Below are 14,718 nucleotides of genomic sequence, written 5' to 3'. Positions count from 1 at the left end.
CAAACCAGGAAAGATTGGAAGCCGCAGACGTAAAGCAAATGAGAGGTGCAGGCCCTGCCCTGAGGATGTTTACAATGCAACTTCATGGATGAGGAAGGCTGGACTTGCATTGAGTGCTCTGGAAATCAAAACACATAGGCTTGACTTTCATTTCCACAATAAGCCATCCCGTCATTTCCCTGTGCCTCATTTCTTCAATTTGCAAAATGAGGCAGTAGCCCGTCTGCTGAAATGACAGTCCGCTGCTTTCTCTGCCTGACCCGTTACTCCCAACAAGTGTCCAGCCCCAGGAACTATCCTTCTCCCAATGTTTCAGAGCTCTTAGGGCCCTTCGTGGTATCAGCCTCACGGGATGATCCAGTTCGTTCCCAGTCGTGTGTGGTATACATCACAAATGTACATCAACCCTTTCCTGGCTGTGGTCCCTCCTCTGTTTCTTTGATAGAGTTGAGAGGAGGAGAAGGGATCAGGAACAAATGACCATGAGGAAATTTCAATGTATTTCTTTAGCCTCTGATCAGCCCGGGCTTGTCCTGGTAGAAGAGAGGAGGTTGGTGGGAAGGCAGAGAGAGGAACTCCACCTTCCCCAACCATTAGGCTTGGACAAGCCTGGGGTGGCCCGAAACTGTGGTGTCCTCTTGGGCTCTGCCTTTGCAGGATCGCTAAGTGTGTCCAAATTGGGGACATGCTAGTAAGTGGGCTGATGAGCTGTGTGGCCAAACTGAGTGAGCATTTAGTGAGTGAGGAAGAGGAGGAGATGGGCCCCTACAGCAAGTATGGAATTTTATCTCTGCTCTGGCTTGCTTGTGTTGGTCATGAATGAGGGGCAGCAACCAGAAGAGGCTGCTGAGCTGGGGAGTGTGTGTGTGTGTCTTATGTGGTGGGGAGCCTTGCACATGTGTTTCATGTAAAGGGAGAAAGACTGTATGTGTCCTCTTAATTAGCTGCAGCTCTGTGCTGACAGCGACCCTCTTGGTATTGTATCTGTAATGTTAAAGTACCTTCTAGCTTTTGGTGCTGATTCTTCTTTCCCTGTGTCATTGGTTAAGGATTAAGGAAATCATGCAGATCACTAAGATCTGCTTGAAGGAGTCTGCAGTGACTCACTTTTGTCTGGGGACGCTTGCTGAAGAAACGCAATCGAGTGTTTTTTCTTTTGAAAATCAAGATTTCTGTTCCATCAAAACATAGTTCCAGGTTGAAGGTGGGGGTAGAGCTAGAAATGTTAGTGTGATGGGGGTGTAAACACCTCTTAACTTACATGTTAAAGCATCCTGACTCTTCCACATAACTAGAGAACTACTTTGTGATGCGTTTCTGTGTCTGAGATGAATTTTGAATGTCAGTGAGATAATGAGATTTATCAAATAAAATGCCCGTCTTTCACTTTGTTCAAGCTTGGCCTCATACCTCAAATACATGGAGCTTAGCTCAGAAGCAGCTTGTAATTTGTGTCACAAAACCACCGTGTGTAATTCATGATGGATGGTAGCCACTGGATAGGAGAGGTTTGCAGTTGAGATGTGCTAATGGCTTTCCCTGATGTTTGCACTGGGTCAAAGTCACTTCAACAGAATGAAGGGCAAGCAAATGGTCACTACAAGGTTACTGTGGGAGAGGCTGAGGAAGTGTTTGCCTTTGTACATCAGGGATTCCGATTTAATGTCAATCATTTTTTAGCATGAACATGTATGATATTCACAAAGCAATGTGCAGTGCTGCTTTTAACATGTTAGGGGAGATGATTCAGAATTGATACAGCTTCTTCAGTGATCTTGTAGTATACATCCCATTGTTATTATTCACTCCCTGTAGATGTTAGAAAGCTTTCTACCAATTTTCACGGTGTCTCTCAAGCTCTCATCCCCTTCTCTATATTTTTAATATTATTATTGTTGTTGTTTTATTATTATTATTTATTATTTGGACTCCTGCCATACACATCCCCCAAGCAGGTGGGAGGGTGAGTTGGTGGGAGATGACTTGGCTTTGTTGGAACTTCACTTAATGCAGGATGGGGGCAGAGAAAATGAAGCTAAATTACGCAGCTCCTGAAGGCACAGCGAGTGTGCTACATCACTTGTGAGCATGACTAGAACTGAAAATGAATCACAGCCTTGTTAGACGCTGTATGTGTCAGTGCATGTGGGCAGAAATATCATTCAGTGAGAGAGAGGAAGAAGACAGAGAGACTACATCTTTGAAAGTGTGCTGGTCCCACTGAAATCATTGTAGTATTTAACCTAATGGGTGAGAGCTGAGAAATGGTGGGGCAGCTGCTCTAGGATACTTTGCTACATCGCTTTTTCTTCCTTTCTGAAGAACTCTGCAAGTTCAGGTTTGAACCCACTTTCGAGGACTTTATAATACAACCACCAAGACTTACTCTGGACTAGATTTGAATGTGGAGTTGCTTCAGCCTGTGTGTTCATTTTGCATTAGGAAGCAAACTGGATTTGCTCTTGTAAACTTTTGATGATGCACGCAAACACACAGATACTGAGCTAGTTCACGTATCCCAGCTACAAAAATCCAGTCTGGATCTGTAACCTTGATTCTTGCAGCTGTGTAATTAAAACAGGACTTATTTCAAAAATTAAATTGGTTTTACAGTTAGGTTGTAATATGACAGGGCCACATCAGGTGATTTGATGGAGAGATGCTGGAATCAGCTGACCACTAAAATCTGCTGTATACGTGTTTGTACTCTGGAAGATACTTGCCACAAATCATAGCAAGGTTCCTAAAGACACTCTCCCACCTTCTGCCGAGACCTAACAAGCAGCAGCCATCTTAAAATTCCTCCCCTGGCACACCAAAACCACACTTTTTTGAAGCCAGATGGAGTCAACCAGTGTATTCTTTTCAGGCATTTTGGTTGTGCATTTTTGTATATTCTGCTCAGTCCTGCAATCTGCCTTTTTTTTTTTTTCACTAGCCCTAACCCTGTTACTTCTCCAGCAAAGCAAAGGGACCCATTTGTGGATTATCGATCAGATTGCCAGGTGCTTCTGTCTTCTGGTTTGATACTGCCAGTTTTGTATGGAGATAAGTCTTTCTGTCTCTTATAAACTAAGTTGTGTCTGCTGCGACCTAATAGAGATGAGAGAATCTGGCCCAAGTCTGTAGTATGCATGTTTTGGAGTTGTACTTCTCCACTGAGGGGGCAATCTTACCACTCTAAGAGGGATTGCAGATGAAATTTCTTTGAGGGTGAAAAGGGGAATTTATCGCCTTTCTTGGAACCTCAGATCATCTTTGCTCAGCATAAACTGGAAGCTATGGTAGGACTGAGGTATGTTCCCAAATGACACCTAACAGAAGAGCTTGGTTGTTGACAGCACCAGCCTACAAGTGAAAACTTTAAGGAATCACTTAAAAAAAAAAAAAGGAAAAGAAAAGAAAACAAAAAGCCAACAAAACCAACAAATTGTTAATGCTGGTTTTCCTGAAAGCCCCACTACAAGAATATAGAACTGTTCGTGTAGCTATTGTGGGCACTATAGGCTAGACATGCTCTTGTGAAAGCAGCTTTTGATGCTATTTCACTGCCTAAAGTTTTACCAGAACAAACTCTTGCGTTGTTTTGTGTTCTTTTCCTTCTTTCCTCCTATTTATATGCCCTTGGTTTCTCATCCATTGAGTGCTGGTATGGCTACGTTTCTTGTTAACTGGAGTTTTTATATTTTGTTCCAGGTTGGTCTGCGCTGCTTTTGTCCCCAGCCTGCTTTCCAGTATCTCCTAAAGGCTTTTATCCTACTCACCCTTCTGCCTAAATCCATGCTAGATAAGATTTCCTCCTAAAGCATGTCAAAGCACCTTGTCTTGAGCAGTCTGAGGTGCATCTTCTTGTACTCTCCTGCCTGAAGAAGTTGGGGACATTCAGCTCCAACCAGCTTTGCTAACAACTCAGCCCTCTCCCATAGACAGGGACTATTGCCGTTTTCCTACCAAGAGGATGAACCACAGGCTGGAAGGAGGAAGAGAATTGAGGAGTGGGATCAGCAGGGATGCTGTTGTCCTCTCTGCCTAACCTGTTCAGCAAAGGCAGGAGTAGCCTGTCAACCTAGGCGGGTTAATCTGAACTGTCAAAACTCCAGAAATCCTGGGGCTGTAGATGAAAATGTTTCCTCCACAAAGCATAGCCAGTGCTTCTCATGTGTGGCACTTGTCTTATGGCTGGGTCAGAGCCTGGTGCCAGGCTGTTCTGCTGAATTTGGAAGACTGTGTCCAGGAGAAGACAGGTGGTCTTTGGTAATGTTTGCAGGCATTGGCCCATGACGTCTTGTATAATTTAAAAGCTGACAATTCTAGACGCTAGTTTGAGTTTTTAAAAAGTGGCTAGAGATGTGTGGTTTCTCCTTTATCCCCCTCCCCACAGACCAGGTGCTCTGTACTTTCTGAACACAAAGTGGTTTCTGAACGTTAAGAAGGATGTAAACTGTTTGCAGCTGAGGACACAACGGTGCACCTCCCCCCTGCAAAAAAAAAAAAAAAAAAAAAAAAAGATAAAAACCCACCATCAGTAACTTTTGAAAATCCTGGTCATCACATGGTGTTCCTAGAATGTCCTTACTTATTAAATGAAATGGTAATAGCTTGTGATTTTCCAACTCTTAGATGTGACTATTTTGGAAGAAAGGCAAGGAAGGAATCCGTACTTGCAACAAGAAAAAAAAAGTTTTAATTACTTAGAGCAAGAACATGTTCTGAAATTAAAGAATTTAGACTTAATGTGCATGGAACAAAAGGCCGTTGTGAGCTATGTACGAGAGTTGCTGAGAGTTTGTATTCTGCCTTTTTTTTTCTGTGGGAGTTATTTCCTGTTGTTGACTAGAGTTCTTTATTTAGAACCACCTAGCTACTGAATGACGGCTCGCTCACAAGAAGAAAAAGTGTGATTAAAACTTGCTAGGGCTTATTTCAAGATCTCCCTGCTTCCATTTATTTAAGGGGAATCTTTGCTAAATGAAAGAAAAAAGTTCAAAACAACAAATGCATTCCCTTCTCATGATTTCGCCCACATCAGCTGTGACAGCTAGCAAAAATATGTTGGGAGTCTGAGGTCTTTCACCTGAACATCTCATGGAAGACAATGTTTCTCTAACAGAGGTGGTTTGTTTTAGGTTGTTCTGGTTTTAAAACCAAAACAAACTCATCAGATATCAGGCCTCCCTTCTCGCTGGTAAGAGTAATATACCGGCGTTCTTGGGGGGGCAGCTCTTTCTACAAACCCCATAACTAGAGGTGTGGGCACTTGCACTTTCCCAGATGCTCAGATGAGAAAGAGTTTCCTTTGAAGAGCGCTGGCATCAAAAAGAGGTTTCTGTCGTCTGACCTGCATGGGAATAGTATTTGTGTGTGTGTGTAGTCAAATTATCAGCACTTTGGCATCTGCCTAACTTCTTCTTTTGCTCTTATGGCAGGGGCTGAACATCCGGTCAAGAGTTAAGGAAAGTTAGCAGAAGACCAGGTTGGGGGGGGGGTGTGTGTGAAGAAAAAATATTTAACCTGATGGCTAACACTACTGGACTATAGGTGTAGGTAAGCAAGCAAAGTATGTCTTTTATGACTATTAGGACTTTTTTTACTTAGCAGGAATTACACTAGGAATGTCCCCTGGATGTGGATGATTAGAAAATTCCCTGGGGCATGAGTTATAACAGATGGGCAATCATCTCTCCTTGACTTGGCCCCTCACAGAGGGTGCCTGTTTCTGCCCAGCTATTGCAAATAGGCTGGTCCCTTTCTGTGAAGTACCTGGCCACTGGCTGCGCTTGCGGGCAGGTTGTGGAACAAGAGTTATGGCTCAAGGCAGCCATTCATATCTTTCTTTCTACAAATAAAACTGATAGAAGCTGGTTTGTAAAGCTGGATCTCTGCAGGAAAATGGCGTTCTCTGTAAAAGAAAGAGGGCTTTGGGAAACTTTTGCCCATCCCTTTGTTCTGGGAAAGTCCGTGGTTGGGATAAGAAGCAGGGAGAGCCTCAGTGATATTCCTGATGGTATTTTCTTCACTGCTGCTGTCCAGAGATCAAACCAGAGAACTCACCAGACTTGGTAGCAGCATCGTTGATGGGGATGCAGCTCTTCCCCCTGTTTCTTAGGTCTACTCGTTTCCCTTGGCCTGTTCCCCTCTGTACTCCCATCATGTCTCCGTGTTGCTCCCCCACCAAGGCTAAAATTAAAAAAAATTTGAGAGCTGCTTATTGCTGTCTCAGCCCCTACTGGCTTTAGGGAGCAATATGCCACATGCAATGTCTGTTTCCCTACCTCCGTGCCATCCTGCCCACAACATATCTCTGCGCCCCCGCCCCCAAATCCTGACACATACTGTGGTACAAAAGAGATGGGGGTGACCAAGCAGGACAGCTGCTTCTCCCCTCTTCTAGGTCCCCTGCCACGTTTCAAGGACATTAGCACCCCAAAGCCGCTGTGGAGGAAGAAAGCATAAGAGGTGTGAAAGGAAGGCAAAGATGGACCATTATGATAAATGGTGGATTCTCAGCTTTTTTCTTTGTCCTGGTAGTAGATCCTAAATACTAGGTGGGTTTGCAGTGATTTAGTGTTTCATCTTTGCTTGGGAATACTAATTAGGTGTAAACCTCTTTTAGCCTTTGGCTAATGATCACTGTAAATGAACAGCTTCCTTTAAAGTGAGAGAGCATAAAAAAGGTTAGAGGAGAACCTAAATTAATTTGTGCAGTTCCTTTTTTCTTCAGAAAGTTAAAATGCATTTCTGACCGTTACAGGGGGTGGTTTTAGGTAAAGTTAAGAAATACTTCACCCACAGTCCATTTACCTGCATGTACAGTATGAGCTTTTGCTGACTTTCAGCCGTGCTAGCATGAGGGAATGTAGAGAGGCAAAATGAATCATTACCACAGGCACAGTCAGTAAAAGCAACTGATGTACTCATTCACTCTTTTTTTTTTAATCTCTGCACATAATCTAAGAAATCACACGTTTTGTGAAGGGTTAAAACGGAAAGACTTGTGCGTTCACTGCACTGACTCAATGAGTTCAGTTCTGTATGATCTTCATTTATTTGTAGTGGAACAGAATGGCAGTGGGAGTTTATGCTACATTTGATGTTCTTGTGCTAGGTTTCTTGCCAGCTCCATTTTTTTTTCCTCTTCTAAATTTGGCCCTGCAGATTCAACTTCTGCTTTATTGGGGTTTGGTGTGGATTTTTGGTGTTTTTTTTTTTTTTTAAAGAAGCTGTGTAGGTCACTCAATGTTTACTTAAAATTAGACCCTCAGAAACCTCTATCTGTCTGAAAGGAGTACAGATAAAATTATCTGTAAAGAATTTTGCACTTGGGACAGTCAGAGGAAGGATTTATCATTGCAAATTTGAATTACCTTGAAAATGCCTCTATCTTACTTGGTAAGCATTGCTTGAAGCTAGTGGCTCTAAGAAGCTGCAGAAACTGTTTTTAAACAAAACACACGAGGCCCCAACATGCTGTAGGAGCTTTAATATGCTCTACAGGTTGTATTCCAGCCAGCAGAAGCACTAGAGGTGGGTGCATTCATTTGGATATTGATGTATTAACTCATGTTTTCATGTAAATAAGGATTGAAATAGGTTTTATTACCTGATAATGCATCTGAGCATGAACACATTAAACTCCAGTGACATGGTTTTAAGTGCTAGATAATATATTGCTATGCTATATAACACCCTACATCAACACTGTAGCCACGACAACATTTTGGTTTTGCCCTCCCAGCCTCAAACACATCACTACTGTTGTACAGTGCTTCAATGCAACAAATCTGAGCAGGAACATCCACTTCTAGAAGCCTCTAGTCACCCTGCTGGTGGCCCGGTTTGGTCTATCAAGCCTTTGGCACTTCAGCAGGGTTGAGCAGTGCTAAACATATTCCAACTTGCCTATGCAGCCAGGCCACTTCCAGATTTCAAGTGCATTTAAGAAGAGTACAGGGGGCATCTACGCTCCAGAAATGCATGGCTTCACATAGAGCTCTGTTGGAGTAGCTTTGCTTCAGAAAAGGGTTGTAATATGTACAGCACACACAATAAGCCAGATCAGTAGAGCTGTTCTCCCCTAGTGAACCAGGAACAGGTAGTCTATCCATGTAAGGAAGATGGTGACAACCTTTGTATTGAAGCATGTGTGTGGCTCGCATGTTTGACAGCCCCATGTTGTTAAGATTTTCAGGCTCATGTTGGGTTTGTGCTCAAAACTCGTGGGTGGTCGAAGTCTTCTGGCTTGATTGCAGTGACATCTGTTTACACCAGTGGTTAATTAGGCCTGAAGACTGGCCATCTCTCTGTATTTTTCCCCCACCGGTTGTGTGTGTTTTTCTTTATTAGAAGTATTCCCTCCTTGGTTGTAAAACAGAGCCTTTGGTTTTATCTGCAGATTTTTTTTTTCCTCTTAATCCACTGGCCCCAGTATGACATGAATATCAGGACATCAGCATAACCTGTCTTTGAGAAAGTAACCAAGTGTTCCAGGAAAGAATGACTTGTGCTTTTGATAGAGACTGCAGAGTGAACACTGAAAAGGAAAGAAAAGCAGCCTAAAGTTGTTTAAAACTCAGCTCAATGGAAAGTACAATTCACTGTGTCTCATGAAGCAAGAATGGAAAGGGGAGACTGTTTTAGGAGTCCGTGTGCCGTACAGACAGTGTCTGTGTGAACAGTCTGGCCTGGGTCAAAAATGAAGCACATCTTGCAGGTGATACAGCCTAAATGGGATTTGGGAAAGAACACGGATGTTTATGAAAAGGCAAAAAGATGTGAGAACATATACAGCAGTGGTAGGCAGCCTGAATCTCTGTCAGAGGACAGTGTGTTTCAGCTGGAGCAAGGATGATGCACACCAGCAGTCTCCAGAGGACTGGGAGTGCACAGGGAATTACAGAGGGAGGGAGTCATCTCCATGCATGAGGAATGCAGCAAAACGTCCTCTGACTAAGCCAGCTAATGCACGCTGTGTGGTTTTTTTTTCTTTCCTGATAATCCTGTTCCATAATATTTCCTTAATAATTTAATACTTGAAGAGTAGCCCTTTTGAAAAGCATCTAAATCACCAAGTCTGACTTTGAGATGAAACCTTGCCACCCTTGTCCTTGACATGCACCAGGGATTTTTACTGGGTGTAACTATTTGAGTGCTATCTTGGAGTTAAGGGTTTTTTTTTTTCTTAATTACTTAATGAATTTACCATGTGGCACAACCCTTGGTAATGCCAAGCAACAGCTTTCTATTACTAGACTGTACAGGCCCAATCCTGAGTTACTGAACCCAAGGCAGTATTTGGGAACAGACATTGGCATCAAAATCTGTAGGAAGACTTAGAATAACTATACAAAAGGGGCTAGTTGCACTCAGAATATTGATTCATGAGCTCCATGGTTTTTTGCATCTCTGTTCATTTTACCCAAGTAAGATCAACTGCCCAACTGGACATATAATATATGATACTGCATTAGAACTAAGGCTGCATTTGGTCATACTCATTAATTAAACTGATTTCTCCTGTAGGTTTTTTTTTTCTTAGAGAACTAATGGAGAATGATAATTAAGCATATAATGCATTCTAGGGAATGGTGTTTCTCCTACTGCCACAAAAACATTAAAGGAGAAAACCATGGACTAAAGCAGAAAATGAAGGAAAAAAAAGAGCTAAAATTGGAGTAAGAAGGGGGGGGACCATTCCTTCCTTTGGTTTTAACTGATTCCTCTGTGCCTCGGGATGTGTGAGGCAGCCTTGTTACAGTGGAACAGTTGTACCAGAAGAAAAAAAAAAAGGCAATTGAAATCTCAAGAAAAGCAGCCCATCTCACGGGTGCAGCTCCCTCCCTGCTAAGGTACAGGTGCAGACTGCAGTAATGCAGCACCCCAATTTTTTTTGAGGGGCTTGGTTTTATTTGTGGCTGAGCATTATATGAGAAGGACCCTGCTCCGGAAGGTCAGTATTGACCCCTGAGCTGGCCTGAAAGGAGACAGCACAAAGTCTTAGCGATGTTTAATAAAGTCTTTGCTTGTCGCATGCTTGTTTCTTTCCCATGAGACCTGCATTGTTTGGTGGGGAGCGCTGCTCTGGTGGAACGAGCAGCCTTGGCTGTAGGCAGGCCCTTCGTTTAGCTTTTCCCAAGTTACTGGTGCTGATGGGGTCTTCATTTGCAAAAAGTTGCCTGCTTTGGTGGTAGTATTAGGTACTTGCCCGTCTGCTCCTGAATGCACTGAAGCAAAAACATCCAGGGAGAAAATGAAGATGTTTTGTTCTTACAATTACCTGATGAAATCTCACAGTATTAATGTGTACTGCAATTAGAAAGAAAAAGGCCAAGGATGCAATTAGAAACATAGGAAGCAGTTCACTGCCACTTTCTTTTTTTGAAAAACATGAGGGATGCTGACGTTCCAGCACACAAAACGTTTCTGCTCTTTCCTAATTAGCACACATGTTGATAGGCAGAGATTACCTGGCAGTCTGTAGTATTTCTAATGAATTGCCCTATGAAGTCTGGTGTCTGTTTCCCCCCCCCCCCCCCCCCAATCTTTCCAGTCTTTGATTTCTGTTTGTACATTTATTTATCTTTAACACAGGAGGGTTTTTGAATGATCTACAGGAGACCTGGCCTCAGTCAGGCAAGCTTTGACCATCCTTGCTCAAAGACAAGGCTGCACTTAGACTATGCCTGTGGCCCATGTCAGGTCAGTACCAAGAAAAATGCAGTTCGGTTCTTTCTCTTTTAGTGCGTTGCCTTCATGTGTGAGCAGTTTGAGGGCCTGCGTCAAGGCTATGACTGCACAATTACATCTGTGCTACCGTGCCTCGGGAAGCCCTTGCGTGCACCGTTCCAAAATGGGATGCGTTTTGGGTGGCTCCTCCTCACAGACATGCAGACTTTTCCCCCCATTCCTGCAGGCTCTGGAAGCCTCTGCCGACACACTTCCTTGTACAGCGTTTCGTGGCTCAGTTGCAGACTGTTTCTCAGTGCTTACTAACAAGTTCAGGCAAACTGCATTCGGGCCTTGCAGACACCTTCTGGTCAGATTGCTCTGGAGCTGCAGAGTGGTTTCTTGGCCAGAAAGGTCTTGTTAAATCAGGTGCGAAGCAATGCGAAGAGCAGTCAGTGGTAGGATTATTTGTCTTATGTAGCCTAACCTCATCCCGCCACAGTGGAGCCTCTGCTGTGTGTGAAGCGTAGGAAGGAGCTCTACTCGTATTGATTTGGATCATGACCTATGCTTGGTTGAGAGTGCTTCTGAGTGTGGATGCAGGTTGTACTAGTTGTGTTTGGAGGAACAATCTGAGTTACAGTGTGACTATAAACTCCTGCCAAGAAAGGCCCAGGGGAGTTACAGTAGGAAACAGAAGGGGCAGTGAGTTTTATGCTAGTGTAAAATTGGAGCAACCTAACAAAGTCAGAAGCATTTAAAACTTGGACGATACAGGCTCAGGCCTTTTACTGCCGAGTATAACATGGCAAGATTGGGGCTGTGGATATCGGACTGGATGGAGCCCAGGTGCTTATTTAGCAAATGTTTGTGGTTATGCCCATGGTGCTGGTGATAGCGTGCACACACCCAGGCACAGGGACTGTAAACCTACTGCGGACTTTGAGCTTGGGAAGGCAGGCACTGCTCGGCTGGGTGCATCCACAGCGCAATTACGCAAGGCCAGATCCTGCTGCGTTACAAATCAGGTGTAAAGGAGGGCAGAATGTGGCCTTGAAATTCAGTGGATCTGACATGCAAAAAAACCCCCCACAAAACCCCAAACCAACCACCACCAAAAAACCCCCAAAACAACAAAAACCAGTGAAATATGTGCAAGTATTACAAATATTGTGGCTGGCTTTTGAGTAGGCCGAAGCCCACTGAACAGGTATCATTCCACTCAGGCCCTAAAGAAAAGGAATCTTTCCTTTTATTTAGTGATTTTTATTATGACTCTTGTAATTTCAAGAAGAGATTTGTTTCCCGAAGTAGAAGGACCAAATTTCAGTGCCTTGCTGCTAGAAAGTATCCAGCCAGGGGAAATTCTGGTTTTAATTTTTGTGAACTCCTGAGCAATTTGCAAGTCACTGGTCGAAATTCAGTAAATGGTTTGTGAATTGCTTTGCAGATCTGGCTCAGGGCTACCTCTGTACCTCAGACAGAGGATGACAGAGTTTGGGTCTCCTCAAAGGAATGGCTGATAGCACGGGTGGAAAGGGAAAGGTGTGCCAAGGCTTCCAGAACTGGCAAAGTCAAATGGAGGTTTTTAGATCTGATGCCCTTTCCTCCCATTTTAGTGACTGCAGCAGAGTATTATCTGAAATACCAGTCTTGGTGTTTAAACCTCAGTTAGATGGGGTCTTTTCAATTACAATTTTAAGAATCCATAAAATCATCACTTAGCCTCCTTCTGTTTTGGCAGATTCACTATTTTAATTGTTTGGGTTTTTTTCCTTTGTGGATTTTTGAGAGATACAATTTCCAGGTTAAAGAAATCTTCCCTCTAAAAGTATGCTTTTCCTTTTCGGGTTTCTAGCTGATAATGGAACGTAATTTGTAACAAGACCATCAGCTTGACTGATCACAAATCATTACAGACCATTTTGAGCATAATACCTAAACGAGTCATGATATTAATGACTAATAATCGCCTTTATGTTAGGTCTTAAAGCTTTATTGTCCCGCAGTACAACCGGTTTAGTGGAACACGAAAGGCTGGAATGATCCGAGATGCCACTGGGCTGCAGCCAGAACTGTGAGGTGTTTGAATCGCCTCTTACAGCGCCGGCTGGGATACAGTCCCTTTCGAAACACAGTCATTGAGGTAACTTAAAATAATCGTCGTCTTTCCAGATAGCGCCTGGTGCCGAGCTCTCCCCCCCCTTCCCCCAAGTCTTCGTGCGCTCGAACATCTCCGTTTGGCCTCATTTTTGTGCTTCGGTGGTATCTGCACAGCCCAAATTAGCAGCGAGGATCCCACGGAAGGGGGCCGCCGCCTCCCTCGGCTCCCAGGTGAGCTCCCGGGGCGGGGGGCGGCTGGCAGCCCTTCGGCTCTGCTTGGGGGCTGACCCGGGGTAGGGTGCGGGGGCCAGCCCAGCGGGGGAGCAGAGCTGGCCGAGGGCAGCCGGGCCCCGTCTCCCGGCCGGGTCCTCGCCGCCGGATAGCAGGGATACTTGTCATATTTGCGGTCGGGGCGCGTTGGCACCCGCCTGTGTCCCGGCGCGGGGCCCGGCGCTCCCCGGGGAACCCCCGGCGGCCGCGCTGCGGGGGCCGCGCCGCCCGCCCGGGGCAAAGGCACGCGTGGGCAGCGCGGGGAGCCGCGCCGGCGGCCGGGGAGCGGGGGGGGGGGGGAGGACGGGGCGGGGGAGGAAGGCCGGGGCCGAGGCGGAGCTTTGACGCGGGCCGGAGGGCGAGGAGCTCGCCGGAGCCGCCCCTGTCGTCAGTGCTGGCGGCAAGTGCTGGGAGCCGGGGCTGGTGCCGCCTCCTCCCTCTCCTCCTCCTCCATTGTATAATGCTGCGTGATCGCAGCCGCTGGGGCAGAGCGGAGGCTTAAATCCTCACGCCGCCTGCGCCTGCCGCCGCCTCCTCTTCCTCCTCCTCCGCATCCCACCCGGCCCCTCCCCGGAGCGGCGCGGCGAGGGAGCGACATATGGAGCTGCTCTAGGGCGCGAGTTTGCGACCTCCCCCCTCCTCCATGCGTTAGTTCTCAGGTGGAGCTGCATGTGGTGAGTGGGGCTGGGGGGCTGCGGGGTAGCGGTGTCAGCTGGGGGGGAGCGGGGGACCGCGACACCCACTCCCCCCGCCTCGGCTTTCCCAGTCATCGGAGCTTGGTTTATCTCTACCTTTAAATTTGTGCCCGGGGCAGAGAGCTCGGGGCGGGTGTCCTCCCCCTCTCCTCCGGGGGGCGGGGGAGAATCGTGCTGAGATGAGCAGAGAAGTGAGAGCGACGGAGTTGCTCTTAAAATACCTCACCCACACGCCGATGCACGGGGATCCCGGGCCGAAGCAGGTGCGTGCGTGTAGTTGGAATATACTTTTATCGGGGCTGCTGTGCCGGCCCCTATAGTGCGGGCGGTTGTACTCTCAAGAGCCTTGCTACATCCAACTCGAAGAAACCGGCTTTACTCCGGTAAGTTAGCCTGTGCGGCGGGGAGCCCGACGAGGCGGGAGGCTACAGCCTTGCTCCGTTTTGCTAGCAAGAGCGGGGACTTCAAGGTACCCCTAAAAGTGCGTGCCGTAGTACCAGGAGGGCTAAAAGGGCCCGGGGGAGACTTTCACTCTGCTGGAACAAAGCTGACATATGGCTGGGCAGGACCTGCCTGGCCCTGCTGACTGGACCTTTCCAGGGGTTGGTGTTAGGGCGGCAGCAGGGCAGGGGATTAGCGTGTCTTTTCCCTGAGCAATAGCGCACTTGGGTCTTCCTTGCCAGCAGGGAGACGCAGGCGCTCGGGAGGGGGGGCTTTTGTGAGCAGGGTGGTTCATCTTTTGGAAGCGATGGCGAAAAACCTGTTTATTGGGTTTTCCTTCAGGGTGGGGGAACGCTTGAAAAAAAAATCCTTTTGCGATGCCACGTTCATTTAGAGCGTTTGCTGCTTTACTCATGTCAGTGTGTCAGGATCTGGAAGGATAGTTCTCCTTAAGCGTGAAAATAGGAGTGCAGATACCTGCTGTCATTTCTTGCATTTTCTGAAGCACAGCTGGAAAACCGGGGGGCACTTTTGTTGAAAATCTATG

General features: G+C 46.1%; 1 protein-coding gene across 6 annotated transcripts in view; it reads left to right on the top strand.

The window, feature by feature from the left end:
- The window catches only part of SERTAD2 (SERTA domain containing 2), an 84,575-nt gene that overhangs the window by 48,094 nt on the left and 21,763 nt on the right, over positions 1-14,718 (top strand). The window contains exon 1 of one of the 6 annotated variants that reach the window (XM_054821716.1): positions 10,676-10,695. The exons of 2 other annotated variants lie outside the window; for them this stretch is intronic. In XM_054821716.1, the coding sequence (XP_054677691.1) occupies positions 10,676-10,695 (20 nt within the window). Of the gene's footprint in view, positions 1-10,675; positions 10,696-13,411; positions 13,710-13,883; positions 13,994-14,061; positions 14,114-14,718 lie in introns of those variants that run through there. 3 more of the 6 variants (XM_054821717.1, XM_054821720.1, XM_054821722.1) reach the window with 3 other exon arrangements.

This window comes from Grus americana, chromosome 3 (assembly GCF_028858705.1).
Source record: "Grus americana isolate bGruAme1 chromosome 3, bGruAme1.mat, whole genome shotgun sequence".
Lineage (NCBI taxonomy): Eukaryota > Metazoa > Chordata > Aves > Gruiformes > Gruidae > Grus > Grus americana.
The sequence above is the reverse complement of the archived record's forward strand: the minus strand, read 5'-3'. Positions and strand labels throughout refer to the sequence as shown.